This window comes from Dipteris shenzhenensis, chromosome 22 (assembly GCF_047967505.1).
Source record: "Dipteris shenzhenensis isolate YYH24624 ecotype China chromosome 22, Dip_SZ_1.0, whole genome shotgun sequence".
In the NCBI taxonomy this organism is placed as follows: domain Eukaryota; kingdom Viridiplantae; phylum Streptophyta; class Polypodiopsida; order Gleicheniales; family Dipteridaceae; genus Dipteris; species Dipteris shenzhenensis.
The window spans coordinates 30,803,746-30,822,588 of record NC_141617.1 but is presented as its reverse complement, the minus strand read 5'-3'; the positions used below and the strand labels follow the sequence as shown (position 1 = coordinate 30,822,588).

General features: G+C 40.5%; 1 protein-coding gene across 3 annotated transcripts in view; it reads right to left on the bottom strand.

The window, feature by feature from the left end:
• Positions 1-467: 467 nt before the first annotated feature.
• NOF1 (U3 small nucleolar RNA-associated protein) overlaps positions 468-18,843 on the bottom strand; it is a 103,193-nt gene continuing 84,817 nt past the window's right edge. For all 3 annotated transcript variants that reach the window (XM_087393496.1, XM_087393497.1, XM_087393498.1), the window contains 14 exons: positions 11,972-12,044; positions 11,657-11,716; positions 8,372-8,410; positions 8,161-8,249; positions 7,893-7,957; positions 7,712-7,758; positions 7,520-7,579; positions 4,791-4,862; positions 4,486-4,515; positions 4,181-4,275; positions 1,689-1,794; positions 1,444-1,506; positions 1,092-1,163; positions 468-695 (listed from right to left, as the gene is read on the bottom strand). In XM_087393496.1, the coding sequence (XP_087249622.1) occupies positions 621-695; positions 1,092-1,163; positions 1,444-1,506; positions 1,689-1,794; positions 4,181-4,275; positions 4,486-4,515; positions 4,791-4,862; positions 7,520-7,579; positions 7,712-7,758; positions 7,893-7,957; positions 8,161-8,249; positions 8,372-8,410; positions 11,657-11,716; positions 11,972-12,044 (946 nt within the window). In that variant the 3' untranslated portion in view covers positions 468-620. The remainder of the gene's footprint in view (positions 696-1,091; positions 1,164-1,443; positions 1,507-1,688; positions 1,795-4,180; positions 4,276-4,485; positions 4,516-4,790; positions 4,863-7,519; positions 7,580-7,711; positions 7,759-7,892; positions 7,958-8,160; positions 8,250-8,371; positions 8,411-11,656; positions 11,717-11,971; positions 12,045-18,843) is intronic.

Below are 18,843 nucleotides of genomic sequence, written 5' to 3'. Positions count from 1 at the left end.
ACAGTGATTTCAAATTATCTTAGTTTTTTTTTTTTAATGGTTGGTATTTAGCTTGTTCTAATGAATATCACAATCAATGTATTTTCTTGCACAAATATATAAAGATATTCATATATGTTCACAAATAGCAAGTACACATGTATTTAAAATCATGATAAAGGATTAAATGTTTTCTGTAATAATCTTTTTGTGGAATATTGGCATATACCCTGCTTGATTAATAACACTCACAGCATTCCAAATGCACACGAGCCTGCCAACAACAAACCTACCCCATCACACATGCACGCATGCGCTCAGAAACTCACATGTGGACATGCAATAATCATGTGGTCCTTGCACACACCCCGTGTCCCACACAAAAGTGCATGCACACGTGTGGATGCATCCATGCAAGTAGAGTTACATTCTACATAATTTTATGATGATAATGCAATAAACACAACGGGAAACTCCATCTGCACATGCCTGCTTGACCATGCTGCATGAATGTAGAGTTAGAAGAATCTTTATGATGACACTTGGTGCATATTGCAATAAACAAAACTTGAAACAAGGATTGCCATTGGTGGAGCCAAAATAAATACAATAAATAAGATACTAGACAATCAAATCTAAATTCAACAAAACATGAACGTTCTGTTATCAGAGCTAAGCATTTTGTTGGCTCGAGATGTTCCCACGACTCTTTCAAGCTGCAAGAGAACCTTCCAACATTTCAGCCAGCTAATCAGATACAAAGGCGAATCGAATGCACTATCAAATTGCAATCATGCTCCATAGGTGCAGCAGGCTTTACCAACCCAACCGCAACTATCAATCTTACCCAAAAATAATCAAAAGAACTCATTGTAAAGATTGAATTACAATCAACAAGAACAACAAAGCGCATAGATGTTGATATTACACTACATGCGAGTGATGAAATAGTGATACAGATAAACTCAGGACATGATGCACCTTTTTTTAACAGGAAGTTTAATAAAACAGGGATTAAATCACTCCAATTTATACATGGGCAAGCCTGTACACATCATATGAACATACTCTAAAGAGCAAGGGAGACAGAAGACTTAAACTGCTGCACAAACCTTCAAATTGTCGAATCGTGAAAAAATAACCGTAGATGATGCATTCTCCAAGCCCTCCAGCATATTTGTTATCTGGAGAGAAGGTATGCCATTCTCTACGTGAGAGAAGCCTATTAAGAGTAACTAACATAACAATGCACCTGGCAAGCAGATCTGATGAAAACGGGGAACATAGTTTGCAAATGATCACATAATTTTTAGGATTTGACACTCCACTATATTTTACTTTAACTGTGCCATGTTTTTTGTTACATACACTGACCTAAAACCAGATATGTAGAAAAATGCAGTATTAGCCTCTATTAGATGGATTTAACTAACATGTGTGCCTATAATATTAACCACAACTCACCTCTGCATAAAACTCTGCATGTTCAGGTAAAGAGTAGAAGATGAGTTCCTTTATGCCACGTATCTGAGAAAGAAAGACACAAGATACAATTGTGAGAAAGAAGAGAGTAAATGTATGGACTACTTTAAACCCATAATTTCAACACCACCAAAAGCCACAACGAAAAGAAATGAGACCGCAAGCGTATTAGTTTAATAACCTCTCCTAGCAAGTTCCGAAGAACATACGAGAACACCCTACATCACCTTGTAGCGATGGTAAAAATGTGCACGTTCGGTATATAGCAAGATTTGACGCTTTCCATGGAAAAACCATGCTCGAGCACGTGAAATATCACTTTGTTTTGTGTACCTACACACGTAAATGCAGAAGACAGGGATTTCCAAGGTCATTTTACCAGACAGGAATATGATGGACAAAATGTGTAGGTAGGACAAAACGTGTAAGCCTAAAAAATGGTATTGCCCCATGGAAAAAGAGGCCACTTTGGGACAGGAAAAGAAGGGGTTGTCCCCAGGGGTGGGTTGATGCTGAAAAATTAGAACGCAACCATTTACACTGTTTCTGCCTTAAGTTGAGTGTGTTTATGTCTGGTCGAGACAAAGAACAAAGAAAATTCTTTGTTGGAAGATGCAAAATATCTATATCATACAATAAAAACATTGTATCAAAGCAGGAAACTTACCTACAATGGCAAAATATATGCTCTCACACATACAATTACAGACACTTTGGCATTCATTTACACAAACATCGGTGGACTGACTTTCTGTGTCAAACTCTAAACATGAAGGAAAGACTCAAGCCATGACAAAGGATGGCATTAAAGAAGAAAGCTAATCAAAAAATTCATCCAAGCTGCATCTGCGTGTCAAGACCAGAATATTTCACATTAGCCTCTCCAATAAGCATCTAAAAAGGATGAAAATATCTTTGCACTGTCTAACTCTGGACAAGGACAGACTCAAGCCGTGACAAAGGACGGCATTAAAGGAGAGCTAATCAAAAAGGTCATCCAAGCTACATCTGCCTGTGAAGCCTACAGTATTACACATCAGCCTCAGCAATAAGAATCTAAAAAGTTTAGAAACATCTTTGTACTGTGTTTCTGTCGAACTCTGCACACGAAGGACAGACTCAAGCCGTGACGAAAGGATGGCATTCAAGAAGAGAACTAATCAAAAAGTTCATCCGAGCTACACCTGTCTGTGAAGACTCGAGTATTTAACATTGGTAAGGCATCATACTGTTAGAAATAGAAAGACTTATCCAATACCACACGGTGCAATTTGGACAAAAATTTCTTGGAAGTTGCATGTCGCAGGAAACATGTATATAGTTGAATCCAAGAACATGCCGAAACTCACCTCTAAAAACAATACAAACAGTGCAGTCTTAACCTGAAGAAATCACCACAACAACTCTCACACGTCGTTTTGTATAAAATTGTGGATTCCCTCCATTGGTGCATAGTGGATACCCGAACTCCCTTTAATGATTACTCTATCCCTCCCTAAAGCATGTAGTTGAGGCCAAATATTTAAAAATGCAAAAGAGATTATTAAATCACTGTTACACAATCATTTAATCCTTCTTTTCGTAATACAAATCCAGTTAATCAAACTTGGCCAGACTTGATCAAATGTTGCCAAACTTGATCAAACAGCCCTTTCACAACCTGAAACTATTTTGCTCCCACAGCTTGACCTGCCTAACCTGCCACATAGGTGGTTGGTCCTCAGGTTAACCTATGAGCGCTTGGCCATGAATAAGCCATTCATTGTATGCATACTAACGATTTCATAACCCATGTGTATTTTTTAGAACTATGAGCACTTTGCCATGACTAAGCCGTTCATTGAATGCATACTACCGATAGCATTGGAACTGCTACGAAACTTTCATATAAGGTAAACATAACCCAAGTTTACAAGAGGGTCAGCCCCTAAGAGTTATGATGAGAAAAATGGCACACATTCCCAGAAAGTTATATAATTGCCAGCTGGATCATAGATCTTTTTACACAAACAAGATATCTTATACCTTGGACTCTCAGCTCAGAGCAAAGCATTGGCAAATCTACCTTAACATCATTACACAAGAATCTCTCTTTTCCTCCCATGAGAATCCCTGTGAGAGAGACCTGGTACATTTCATGCCCGGGTGCCCAACAAATAAATGGGGCAATTATTAAGTGTCGATTTTCCTCCAATTTCAATGTTTATTATTATTTTCCAACCCAAATTACTTCGAGGCTATGGGAATCACAACGAGCATCACTTCATATGACGTGAACATGACTTTTCCTTGTTCTTAAAAAGCTTGTAGCTTATGCAAGTCAGCACTAGAACTGCCTTCTTGAAGTCCACCGAAATTATGTAGTGCATGTGTGACCCGGTGTTATTAGGTAGGCCGGGACAGATGCATGTAGACTGGAAATCCTATATGTAGATAGGTGTGTATGTATGTGCATACATGCAGCAGGCGCATGTATTCTGTATGTATGTACACACCTATGTATGAACATTTTTAAGGACTCATTTACTCAACACAAAGACCTGCTTCCAAGCGAATATAAATCGGTTGCCCCGTGCATACAATCATAAAGACAACATTGGAAGCAAATTTCTACTCTTCCCAGGATGCAAACTTTTAAGAAAAAATACTGATGGCATATGCAAGCACAGTCAATTTGTTTTTTCCAGAAAATGGAAACCCAGTAAGTTTAGCATCATACTCTCCAAGGAGACAAAATGACGTGTTCTGTGACTTCAAGAAATTGCGGAGCCGAACAAAATCGAAGTATGAACTGATGAAAATCAAAACTCCACTCTGCACACTTGCATCAACAAGAATTAGTGACATGTTTAAATTAACAACATTGGAAAAGCAACCCTGATACTTTCAATCCTTTAAACTAACGATGAGAAATATAGACAAAAAATAAGAACAAGAAAATGAACAATGACTAGCAATTATCTAGAGCAAAGCACCGCTTTATTTCAATCATGGAACCTATGAACGATTCAAGCAATAATTTACCTGCAACGACTCCTTGAGTGGGCGAAACACCTGGGATAAAACCACTTGTCCAGTTAAAAAAGATGCAAAACAACTCACAATACATTGGAACTAGAGACAACGGAGATCAAGAAGAGGTGTGAAAAGAAGACTACAGGGAAGAACCAGTGTTGTGAGTTACACAAACAAAATGGCAACCTTCCCTACCCATAATTACTCACAAAATGGCAACCTTCCCTCCCCGTAATGCCTCTGATAGGTAATGATGTGTCAATAGTCTTTATATGCTAGATAAATACTTGAGGCGGACAAATTCTCAAACTCACCTGTTTAGTGAATAATTCAAATCGAGCATCATCCCCTTCAGTCAGAGAATTGCAATTTACACGCTCATAGACCTGCTCCAAAAAGGATAAGAGAATTTCACAATCGACAAGAGAAGCTTGATCAAAAAATTCAACGTGTATTCCCCTAATACCAGTTTAATACCGTTTTGTTGAAAACTATACATCATGTGCAATGAAATGTAAACCGATATTAAATTGTCAATAACAAAAACAAAATTAAACAGACAGTGCGAGGAAAGGGTGGGCTTTCCATCACTGTGTCAGAGTTTAAAGGTCACCATTCCGGGTTCTCTGTCACCATGAGAGTTCCAAGCAACCCGGTCTATGTAAAAAGTTATTACAAACATACATAATTTTTTAAGTAGCAACAGATACCTCCCTAACACATGGTGTATAGTTTTTTAAGGCTCGGCCCATGGTGAGCATGTCTCTCTTTGGCAACACTCAAGGCTTTTTCTCATTGGAGGATGTACAAAATGACCTAAAGAAAATGGCAAACGGGAAGGCGGCAGACACTCTACATCTCACGGCAGAACTTATTAAGTGGACCAACGAGCACGCGCAAAGGCACATACTAACGGCATTAAACCAAGCATTGGTATATGGTTTCCCGATAGAATGGCAAGAGAACTGGATCAAACCAATTTACAAGGGGGGTGACCGCGATCAATTATCAAACTATAGAACCATTATGGTATGTTCCACTCTAGCCAAGCTATATAGTACAATAGTAGAGGCAAAGTTGAGTATTTGGGCAAAGAAGGAAAAGAAGAGGGCAGTGGGACAAGTGGGTTTCAGGCCCAAACACTCTACGGTGGATCACCTAGTCACCCTCCGAGTTTTGATGGAGGAAAGCCACCTCAAGGGGAAGCCACTCTTTTGTTGTTTTATTGACTTTAAAAAGGCATTTGATACAGTGCCCAGAGACGTGCTATGGGAGACAATGCAATGCATAGAAGTGCCCGAGGAGATAAGGTTCGCTGTCTTTAGACTTTATGAGAAAGTAAAATGCCAGCTGAAATGTAAGGATGGGATGTCACAAGAATTCTACAGTAATATGGGGGTCAAACAAGGATGCCCGCTCTCACCCACCTTGTTTGGTTTGTGCATTGATAGACTCCAGGAATTGGTGCACAAAGAAGCATGTAAAAGAGAATTGTCAAATCTTAACCTAGCAGGTTTTGGGATTTGGTTGCTTCTTTACGCAGATGATGTGGTTGTTTTCACTGATAGTGAGAGCAAGATGCAACAAATGATGGATATACTCGGCATATTCTGTTCGGAAAGTGGGTTGGCTGTTAATGTTACCAAAACTAAACTCATGATAGTCAAAACTATACAGCCAAGCAACCCCCCCTCAATCTCATACATGGGTCAACCAGTTGATACAGTGCACTCATTCAAATACCTAGGCATTGAAATTCCAGCCAATAATAAATGGAGCAGCTGTGTGCAACGGAGACTTGATGCAGGATGGGGAAACATGCAGCTGTGTCCAATTTGAAAATGACTGCAGTAATAGCAATACAAGAAGATGGCATGTACGAAACATGATTTTTGGGGCATATGTGATACAGACAGTGCTCTATGGAGTAGAGGTGTGGGGTGGGAGTATATCATCCTCGAAATGGAATGATTTGGAAAAAATGCAGAAATCTTTTATTAGGAGACACCTTGGCATCAAAGCTATTACACCCTACTCTCTGCTACTTCTAGAGACAAGATGCTTACCCATAGAGTTACATGCTTTAAAGAAGGTACTCAGATACATTACAAAGGTCAAAGGCATGGATGCTGAAAGGCTGCCAAAGAGGGCATGGGGAGAAAGTCAAAAGCCCCAAAAGACAAACAAGAGCAAGATTTTGGCATCTAGATGGGCACTAGATCTAAGAAATTGGTTCAGGAAGTGGGAGGTAGAGGAGTACTTGAACTACTCACCAGAGGAGGTAGATGAAGATGCTTTTCATCGTGACCTACTGAATGCACTACACGAGAAATGGCAAACAGCTAAAAATAGAGATAAGTTCGAGTACTACTGCATATTTATCAACCCCCAATATTGGCCCACTTATATGGCAGAGGAGTCAGCCACGCAGAAGTACATTTGCACACCTATGGCAATGCATAAGCGGAGGGCTTTCGCTTCACTTCGCACCTGATCACACCAGTTGCAAATTGAAATAGGAGGATGGAAAGACGTGCCAAGAGAGAGCAGAATATGCCAATTATGTGACCAAGGTATGCCAGAAACAGAAGAACACACGGTAATGATATGCCCTTACTATGCACACATTAGGAAAAAGTTCAGCTCTCTTCTTGAGGGACATAACAAACTGGCTGATTTGCTACATAAGGCGTCACCCTCAGCTTTAGGAACATTTGTATCTAAGCTTTTCAAGCACAGAAACTCACCTAGACATAAAGGTAGTTGCTCTTATTACCCTCCCCTTTGAGGGAGGAGCCTTTATGTATGTAAGGTTTTGTATTGTTTCAGGTCCCATAGGCCGATTTTTGGTCTTCAGAGGACGATAATATATTATTCTTCTTCTTCTTCTTCTTCTATATGGAAGCTAAAAAGATATAGGCCATAGGGCACAGATAATCTTGGCAGGTTTAAAAATGAGCAACACAAGAAAGAAGACAGCAAGACATCCCGGGATTTGCAAGGACTTTGAAAGGTACAACCATGGATCGTCAATATGGCATACCTGCCGTACTTGCAGCAGAATCTTTGAGAGAAAACCACTGTGTTCACACCGCAACTTTAACTGTCGCGTCACCCACATAAGTAAAAGGTTATGAAGATGGAAAATGAAAAACATGAAGTCAAAAAGCACCAACTGTACTATCCTGGAAAAATATCAAGCATCCATACATTGTCTCTTAACGCATGCATATACCTTGCCAGCAAAATTAAAGCATGACCGATGGAAGAAAGCATTGATCCCTGAAGTATCAAAACATTGTGACAAACCGGAAACATCAATCCTTGGAGATTTCGGTGGGATTAGAGCACAAATAATATTTCCATGCAAACTATGTGTTGCTTTGAGGTGCATAAATACTTGGGTGTGTTAAGACCTGCATCTGCAAAGGTAGAAAGAATTATCGTTTGCCTATAGTATCGCCCCTGTCCATTTAAAAACCTGATGAGAAAAAAAAGAGAAAGTGAGATGCAGCAAAGGAACCCGGACAGAAAAATTAGTGCATTTCTTGGGATGGACATTATGATGGACAAGAATATTCCCTATTATATTTTATTCCAGGCACAAGCAGATAAATACTAGTACTTTAAGACCCAGCAGATATCTCCAGTTTCATTAAGAATAAGAGTACATGCAGAACCTACCATTCCCTTATACGCATGAAATCTGTTCCATGTGCTTGAGCAGGGATCTGATTCAGTTGGTCCCCAATTTCCACCACATGAGACCAGTTCTGGCAAAGGCAACACCTCGAAAAACTCAATATTGTAGAAGAAATGCATCTATTTGAGACAAATCAAGTTTCCATACCCACTAGTAACCAACTGAAAGAACATTAGAAATAAAGTAATATACCTGCATCAGTATCACACTGGCATAGTCAATGACGAGAATCTGCACACATCATCATTGCATAGCAAGATTATTGAGACTGCCATATATACTTCCACAATACAGATAATTGAAACCTCACGTGTAACTTTGCTATTGTTGAAAGACAAGTTCCCTATGTACTTTGAAACCCCTCCCTTCTCCTGGCCCCTTCCAGTTTTAATATCCATAAGTTTGTCTGCCCAAAATAGATCTAGGTTCAAGCAATGCTTCTCTCAACGCAAAATCTAAAATGCCAACCAGATCTACGATTGAACAGTGCTAATCTGCAACACGTACTATTTCAACCATTTAATTGAACACAGATTGTCAAGCTAGAGCCGCAAGGCATAAACTACGAGAGAGAGCGCACATAATCATAGAGAACACTGGACCTTGCTAGTTAAAGGCTGCTAGTCTGAGAAGAAGAGTAAAAACCAGGAGACAATGATGCTGAAAAAGTCCATCAGGATGCTTGACGGTATTAGAAATGAAGACTTAAACCTGTTCCAAAGCATGTAGACAGTCACTAGTCACAGGTCTATATGGCATGAAACAGGGACCCCCCATTGTCTCCCACCCTTTTGAACTGTACATCAACTAGCTTGAGGCTTTAGCATGCACCATGAAGGGTGAGGACTTCATTGGCACAGATTCCAGTACCATCACTGTTCCATGCTAATGATTGGGTCCTGATCTCCTCCACCCAAGACTTAAGGATGTTACAGACAACTCACGATACTAAACCACGTGTGAACCCAGTTTATATAAAGGCCACGATACTCAAGGACTATGTAAGGCTGATTGAATTCCCATTCTTTTTTTGGTGGCCAATAGAGAGCCATGGTGGCAAGTTACACATATCGAAGGGAGAGGCTTAGTATGATCATAATGAAGACAAGGAGGACAATTAACCTTCTCTTCAATGCAATCAATCTTAAAGGTTTTACTTCAGTGTGAACAAGATCTTTAACTATAGAGACTGGTCAACAGGTAGGGGGAGAAGCCTTGCAAGCCTTCACTACCTCATCTATTACTGCCTACTTGCCAGGTCCTTCAAGGACCTGATTTTTAGCAGTCATAGCTACAAACTGCATCTTCAACGTGAAAAATCCATTCATACGTGCTAGTGATATTTCGCTTCATACCTCCTTGGTAGAATATCAGGGAATATGAAGAGGGTTGTGAAGTGGTGCGCCTACAAAAGCATTCAAGAAAGAGAGAGAGAGAGAGAGAGAGAGTTGTATTAACGTCTTTGAAAGGGGCATCCATGGCCTATGAGACAAAGTACAAGCAAGAAAGTAACTCATACAAGCCATTGTGGGCTGAAGCAAAGGGCTCGCTAAGGCTCTTGCTGAGTACTAAGCTAAGCTAATAATCTCAAAACTCAGACATGCAAAGCTAGTGCTCCAAATACATATCTAGGTGCCATGGTAGCTCTCCGATGAGATGCAGAAATGTCTCATTTCTGTGTCTATCAAGCTCTCTCTCGCTGTGGCGAGGGGCGTGGTCTCCGTGATCTCTATATCAGGTCGGCCATATCAAGGGTAATACCTTGGCTTGGACAGTCTCCTCTAAGTACAGCAATGACGGGACGAACCTCTACCACGCGTGCTTTGGTCAGTGGTATCTCTGGCACTGACTCCACCACTCTGTGACGTTTCTTCCTGCCGATCCATCCCTCCTCTACCCCAATGTGTCATGGGGCTAACTCAAAGGCATAGAAGTCGGTGGCGTGTCACTATGCTCGATCTATCTCTTGTGATACTTTCACCTCCTACTGTCTGATCTGTTGCAATAAGGTCACTGTGTTGCTGCATCTCCATCAAATAGAGGCCAACGCAAACATGGTCAAGGAAGTGGATTAGTTAAGACCTGTGTCCCTACTGAAAGAGGCAGTGATACCGTCCTTGAATCTCAAGGCATGGGCAAGTACATAGGAGAACTGCTTCTCTGTTTCCACCTTTACCAATGTGCATAGCCTGCAAATCCACTACTCTCTAGGTGTGCTTGTGGCTCTCTCTGTCTGGATCCTCAGTTGATAGAATAAGATCCGCATCTGTCAGATGGCAATTCTGAGTGTGTGTGAGACTTGTCTCTCCTCCAAATACAAGGATCTAGTAGTCACTCCATCCTCTGATACTCTTTGGAAATGGTAAACCTGGATCTTGGTGGAAAACTATAGGTTCCCGCTCCCAAATGCTGTGATGTATAGAGATGCTGATAGTGCCTAGGTTGGGACATCATAGAAAAAGGTCAACTACATGTGCCGCATGCCTAGATCTGTGATGAGGACAGGTGGCTTACCCTGGGAGAGAAGTCCCCACCCAATAACAAGGTCCCCTCCTCGAAAAGAACTCATCACCTCATCCATCCTATGTGTGAGGAAAGCCCGTCTCTTGCAACATGTCAAGGGCGGGCAGAGGGTATAGCGAGGGAGACGCGTATATGTACGCTGTGCAACCTATAGGAGGTTGAGTCGGAGTAACTTTTCATCTTCAGATGCCCTGTTTACTATGATATCGGAGGACGTTCTTATTGCCTATTCATGGATAGCTCCGAGCTGTTATCTCGATTCCTCTCTTTTCCGGATTAGAGGTGCCTGGCTGTGTCCATTCTTGAGGCCGTTAGGCATCGCGAGCGCATACTCCAATCTCTGAGACATGAGGAGCATACCCTGGTAGACTCTTCTTAGAGGATGATCACTGATTTCTTCCAACCGGACCATATAGACCCCCCCCCTCTCTACAAGTCCTAGGCATGACCAAGACCCAGAGCCAGTGACACAGCAGCTCAGACAAAGGGTTGATGCAAAGACAACACTTCGGAACATTCCCTCCATGTTTAGAGTGGGGGTGAGACCGGTAAGGGTGATTGTCTCCCTTGTTAGGCATAGAGCCGTGACCACGAGACAGCAGAGGATTGCAACCACTAGGAGTCGGCAGCATTATATATTTGACTTCATGCTATCACTCCCTCGATCTTGACGAGGGAAGAGACCATGCTGACCTTGGAGCACATTTCACTTTGTATTATGTATTAAGATGACAACTGCTCCGCTGCTAATGATGATGGTGACGATGGCTATGTTGTAGATGACTACTTTTCTTGGAGATGACTATGTAGGATACTTTTTTTTTTTGCTTTCGTATGACTCCATAAGCCAAGTCAAAACGAGCTCCTACATTGAAAAAGAGCACTCAGCTAAATATATAAAACCCCTCCCGATAATGTTCAACTTTCTTAACTGTAGTACACTAATTTCAATACCTCAATTGAAGATAAAAAATCAACATCCTTGTCTTTCTCAGTCTCTGCTTCTCCAATTTTCTGCAAAATAGTAGCGTACAGATAAGTTTTAGAAGTTAAGGAGCATGAAACAGTAAACAGCCTACTAAGCTGAATTTCCCTGTTGCAAAGAACCAATTGTAGCTCAAATCTCTAGAAAAAAGCTCCATTGTTTGTTACTTCGATTAATGTGACTGTAGAGACATGAGTTATAGCCTCTGTGCACCCACACATGTTCCAAAGAAGCGTTAGTCAAGAAATCACACACACATGCTGTAGGTTCCATCATGTGCCTACCGTGATTAAACCAAGGGGAGATGCAAGGATCATATCTGCAGAGTAAAAGTCACTGTAAAATTTAACACTTTTCCTGTACAGAACATCAAATCAAAACCAGAAAACACTGTCAGAAAGTAATTTGACATTCGCCTTTCACAGTCTCAGGTCATAGCATATATCCAGAACAAGCTTTTCATCCTAGTTTCTAAAACAACATTAAAACCAGAAAATAATCTTTCTTTGTGTTTCACATTGCATGGCTCCCTTTCGGCACTAGAAACTATAACAGCATATCCTTTCCCTCCTTGCCATAAGGTTCGGTAACCTGCAGATAGATTCAGCATGTCTATGCAATAGAGGGCTTTAAACATAGCCAATATAGAAACTCCAAGAAGACATAAACCAATGGCTCATTTGTGTACAGGCATGTAGATTCAAATAAGAAGAAATTCAAGCTCTCCCTACAGACCTTTGAAATGGCTGCCTCTATCTTCTCCATCCTTCATTTCACACCCCTCAAATATACCAAAATATTGAGCTGCCGATCTGGCTGCTAGGTAGCAATGTTTGTTCCCCCCGACTCCCCTCGAAAAAGGAGCGGCTAAGTGGGCTGTAGTACCATCCTCGACCCCTAAAATGGGCAATCGTCCTCTAAACGTGGTGGAGAAAAATAACCATAACTTCTATTCATTATTTCGATGTACTAAATGGTGCAAAAACATGATAATTATCTAAATCATCTCTTGCCATTTGATTTGATATGCTATATGACCCGATTTGGATTTGTCAATCAAAAGATATAGGTCGTTATGGTCGCCCAGCTTTTTGTTCCAAACCCAAAAGAGCCTAATTTTCTGAAATTCGCCTAAAAAGCACTGCTAGGTCACCCCCATGGACCAGACTAGCCACCATCCCACTATGCCCAACCAACGTGCTTTCTAGCACCTTACATGAAATCCCTCAAATGTCAGACCTCCACGTGCAGAATAAGCTTCTAACGCTGGAATTTCTCTCAACACTACATGCTGTCTTGAGTAAGTCCTACTGAAAGATGCTTCCACGATGCTGTCTTGAGTAATCCTACTGAAAGATGCTTCGACACCCTCACCAAACTCTACATTATCAGAGCCCTTCTTGGTGAAGGGGGGGCTCCCAAAATATCTATTTGTGATAAAGTTGGCACTACCATCTCATCCTCAAAGTTTTTTGGAGCAAGCTTAGTGTCTTAGAGCTCTAAATCTAAGATAAGGCCTCTAATTACGAGCTTGACCAGAAGGGCTTACCCTCATCTTTCAGTCAATAATCCCTAATCCTCCTTGGAATGAGGTGAGATCAATACCTACCAGGCCACTATACTCCTAGTATCTCATCGCCATTTGATCCTCCTCAAACTAAGTTGTGTACCATCCATCTAAGCTAGCCGATATACCACCATCAGAACGCAGTGTACTAGGATGTGGCAAGCAAGACTTGGTTGACCATCAAAGCTCCAACCGCAACAGAAGATTGGCAAAGCTCGAGCTCAAAACCTTATGGCAAACACTCTCCGAGGCAAAGACTAGACACTAGTCTGCGAAAACCGCAATCCCAACCTAGCACCCAAGACAGCATCCAGCATCACGTCCAAAAGTTCAAAGATCTCCCTCCCAATGACAGAGCTCTCTACAAAAGTTTCTCCTCCTCAGACATTGAAAGGCCCACCCCAACCAGCCCTACCTCTTGTGATGAGCGAAAGTACCCCAAATTCTCTATTGCAAAGAGAAACAAGGGCCAACTTGTTGCAACTAGCCTTGTTGTGTGCGAGGAACAGCCAAGGTTGGTTGTTTTGCTGGTCTGTGTCTTGCCAAGGCTCTATTTAGAGCTGCCCGAACAGACTTGGATGATTTCTCTCCTGCCAGGACTCCCTTGAAGGGTATCAGAGCTGCCAGGTTAGAGCTATCAGCCACAATCAGAAGAAAGGCTGCCATGGGATATTGCATTGGATTGGGATGCCTTTCCAAGACTGAAACTGATGCATAGCAGGACAAAAGTGCCTGTAACGAATTATTCAATTGGCTGATTTTGGGCTGATGCACGACAATGCTTTTCTTGTATTTGGATGCCTTTTGAATAAATGATAAAAAAATACCCTAAGTTTAGGGCAAATATGGTGCCTGGTGTAGGACAAGGGCAATCTAGCTCTTGAGTGTTGTTTTCAAATTTTGTTGTGGGAATGTCTAAATGGCTGAAAATTAACTATTTGCTGGTTATTATCTGTTCACCACCCTTTGGAATTTCTGAAGGCCAGTTTCAGTGGTTCCATTACCGGGAAATCACAATCTTCCTCCAAAGGGTGAGCCCATGGTTCTGTTTGGGTCGCATAAACATTATAAAGAGGGTGGTGCAGCTGTGACATTCGACACCTTTAATGGAAGTAAAGATTTGCTGAGAGCTCCACTTTTATCCAACAGTTTGATGCAGCCTACTCAGGTGGGAATTTCACTGAGTCGTCAAAATTCAGAAAAGTGGCTACTTTCTTGAAGGGTAATGCTCTACGATGGTGGACCACTCTCCTTTTGCAAGGCAGAGCACCTACCACTTGGGTGGAATTTAAGTAGGTGTTTTAAAATGCATGGTTGACTACTACCTTTGAAGACAACATTGTAACTGCTTGGCGTAAAGTGGATGCAGATAGATGCCGCAATCTGGAGGAATACAATAAGAAATTTTGGGAAGCACTGTTGCCAATTAGTTTCTATCGGCATGTTCCATTGTCTAAGCAGATAGAGAAATACTGATGTGGATTGCAAAAGGAAATTCGGGATTTTTACACGAAATTGAAGGTGTCTAAATGTCTCAGCTGATAGAAAGCTTTGCTGCAGGGTAGGGCTAGTGGTTTTAAGGACAGCAAGAACAAAAGAGTTTGAAAAGAAGGAAAAGTTCAGTAAGCCTTTGAAAGCTACCCTTGTTGCAAGACACCGGCATGATTTCAAGTGACGGCCCACGAGGTTGATAGAAGAAAAGAAACACGTCCTCAGAGAGCGGAATAAATGTTTTTACCACAGAGAAGAGAGCCATCAGGTGCATGAATGTCTGCATAAGAAGAAAAACAAGCAGCCCATGGAAAAAAAGAATGAACAGAAAGGATTACCAAAGACTGATCGAAAAGGGAAAAAAACAAAACCGTCTCTTGGACTGGTGCCTAACATGATTAGTAATAAGAAACCTGAAGATGACACGAAGCTTGTAGAGCTTGGGAAATTTTCTGTTACTAGACAGTTTTATTTTTCTTTGACCCAGGTACTAAAGCAAATTTCATTTCTCTTGAGCTAGCAGGAAAGCTCGGTATTCGTCCAGAAGCAATGGGTTCATTGGTAGAAGCAAACATGGCTGCTATATAGGGCTGAGTACGCCCATCAGTCTGATTATTGGGGAGCCCCACCTTCACATTTGGAGTTATGTCGATACAAAAGAGTTTTACATTATGCCTCTAAATGGTTGTGATGTGCTGTTGGAAATTCCATGGTGTTATCACCTTTGGGCAATTGTTGATACATACAATAAGATAGTTACCCTGACTCACAGGAGAAAGACTTATGTACTTGATGTAGAACTCAAAGGGGAGTCTACTCCAGTTGTATCTGCTTCCGCAATTGCTTCAGTAATCAAAAAGTATATTTCTGCGTATTTGATTTTTGCCGAAGAAAAAGAGTGAGAAGTTGTTCGGCCACCTCTTTCTGGTTTGTATAAAGAGCGGACATTTTCTTGTTTTGAGTTTTAGCATTGTTTTTCTGAATCAGGGGAACTTCCTTCTAAGAGACTTCAAGACCATGCCATAGATATAGTCGGGTAGTAGCTCACGAACATACCACCATACAGGGTCAGTACTGACCAATGGGAAGAAATATTAAATCAGGCCACCACTCAAGAACATTCATGAAGTACGAAGCTTTCTTAGCTTATGTTCGTACTACAAGAGGTTTATCCATTACTTTGTTGAGATTGCTTCACCTTTCCATACTATGCAGAAGAAAGGGGTATCCTTTTGATGGACTACAAAGGAAATTGCATCTTTTGAAGAGATGAAAGAAAAGCTCTGCTTCGATCTTGTATTAATAATGCCAGATTTGCGAAAACCCTTTGCTGTCCACTATGATGCATGTGGGAACAGCATTGGAGGATTACTTATGCATGATGGAAGCGTAGTTGCATATGAGAGCAAGGTGTTGCAGGCTGCTGAAATGAATTTTCAGATTTATGAAAAGGAGATGCTTGCTGTAATTTATGCCGTGTCACACTCATAGCACTACTTGTTGGCTGCTGATTTTCATGTGCAGATGGATCATTCTTCGCTGAGGCATTTTCTCCCGGAGAGAAAATTATCTGAGAAGCACATGCGCTGCGCCAATTTTCTGTCTATGTTTCATTTTCAGATTCTGCATGTGCCTAGAAACAAGAATGTGGTTGCTGATAAATTATCTAGGAGGCATGTGCCTGATGCTGTATCTAAGTAACCACAAGTTTCAGTAAGTTTCTATTGCCTATCATGATGAGTTGGATGCCATGAAAGAGCAATATGCTATGGATGATGACTTTGCAAGAATATGTGATCAGTTGTCTGAGGGACAAAGAAATGATCATTATGCTCTTCAAGATGGTTTTGTGTTGATGCATGGCCGTTTGTGTGTCATAAAGCAGTTGAGGAGCAAGGTTATGGCTGAAACTCATGTTCTGCCTTATGTGTGACATAGAGGAATAAATGCAATTGTGAAGGCTGTCAAGAACTTCTTTTACTGACCAGCTTTGCGGCGTGATGTTGAATCGTATCTCAAGACATGCATCATCTGTCAAAAAGTGAAGTATGACAAGTAGAAAACACCTGGACTTTTACAGCCACTTCCTATTCTATATAGACCTTGGCAAAGCATTGCCATGGACTTTAATTTTTATCTTCCTTGTACACCGTCAGTCATGATGGTATCTGAACCATTATTTGCAGGTTCAGCAAACAAGCTCACTTTATTCTTATGAGGAAGAATATTACAGCAGACGAGATGGCAAAGCGTTTCATGTCTCATGTTTTCAAATACCACGGAAGGCCACAGTCTATTGTTAGTGACGGACCCACGGAGGACGAGTCTATTCTGGAGAGCATCGTTTGAGAATATGGATACCACGCTGAATTTCTAGTCTTCGTTTAATCCATAGTCTGATGGGCAATCAGAAGAGGCAAATTCGATTGTCCTCGACCTCTTAAAGTATTATGTCTCGGAACATAAGGCAAAATGGGAGCAGTATTTGCCACTGGTTGAGTTTGCCTGCAACAACACAGTGCATACTTCTATAGAAAAAGCTCCGTTTGAAATTTTGAAAGGACACGTGAAAGTTCTGTCCATTTTGCACACCAAAGATAAAATCTTTGAAGCTGAGAAGTAAATGGAAAACTTGGATTGGGCTTACACGATAATCAAGATCGCTCTCCGAAGGACGTACGAAAGGAAGAAGAGAGTCGCCGTCCGTCATCTTCGTGAATTGATATTCAAAGAAGATGATTGGAGCTGAAAAATAAGAAAAGGCTGTAACCTTCAGATCCTTTGCCTTGTCCCATGGAATTAATTGCACCGAAGTGGCCTTCACAATTTTATTCAGTTTGAGGCCAAGTCATTCACATTAAATCTTAAAAATTAAAAATTCACATCTCCGTGATAGACCCCCCCTCTTGAAACACAGCAAACGTCTCATGGTTAAAAACAACAAGCACAAAAATCAGAAAAATCAAAATACTAAGTGGCAAACTCTGCTAATATTTTACGCATAGGTTCATATATGTGCTTGAAGCATCAACAATGCAAAAACAGCATTGAAAAATCAAAAAATATATACCCAAAGTTTGAAGCTAATATTTTACTTTCTTTAATGGAATCGCTTAAAAGAATACCAATGCAATCTAAACTGGATATTTTATTTTCAAATAAATATTCTTATTCAGTTTCTCATATCAACCTATATGTCAAATGGATTGGATGATTCTACTTACAGAGCAAAAGATATGGCACTTTTGGAATCCACATAACAAAGACATGATGAAAGTGTGGAGAATATTTAAGAAGTAAAGGCTTACAATATTTCCTTTGTAAGGAATGTAAGCTTAATAGTTTTAATTTCCTTGGCATGATCACATATTGTGTCTATAAGGAATCATAGCATTTGTATTTGTGGCTGCATTAGTACTGTACAGAGTCTTTTTCACATGTCCTTCATTGGAATAAGCATAGGAAAGTATATCTAAAGGATGATATGCCATCATGGATAAATGTGGAGTCTATTATTAGTAATCTATAAGGATGGATCATCCCATCACTACATGGTCACATTACAGAATGCACAAGAATGATATAAGATATGATAAAAAAGGATGGTGATGACTCAAGTACAATTAATAATCTCAGTACAAAGAGAGGTCCACAAGTATGAAAAAAATATTTTAGATGTAGCGATACTTCAAAATTTAGAAAACGACCACGAGGTGATAAGCGTTGTGAAGATCATGAGCATAATGCCATATTACCTTAGAGTTATGGGAGACAATATATATAATTCAAAAGCTCTTTGTATTTGCAAGACATGCTAAAAGTAAAAGAAATAACGCTTTCCATGATACTTAATTATGGTCTTCATATCGTATGATGTTGCAATAAACATGAGTATAAAGTTCCATGATTCTCAAACTATCAAATTATTATGATCTTGCTCATTAATTGAACAAGTTTTCATCCAATGTTCTTTATTTTAATTATAACACGCACTGTGTACATAAAATTATAAGAAAATGTAAAACCTCCAATAGACCATCTTTAACAAGCTTCACTAAGCCATATGCAATAAGTTAAGTCATATAAGCTTTTTCGTAC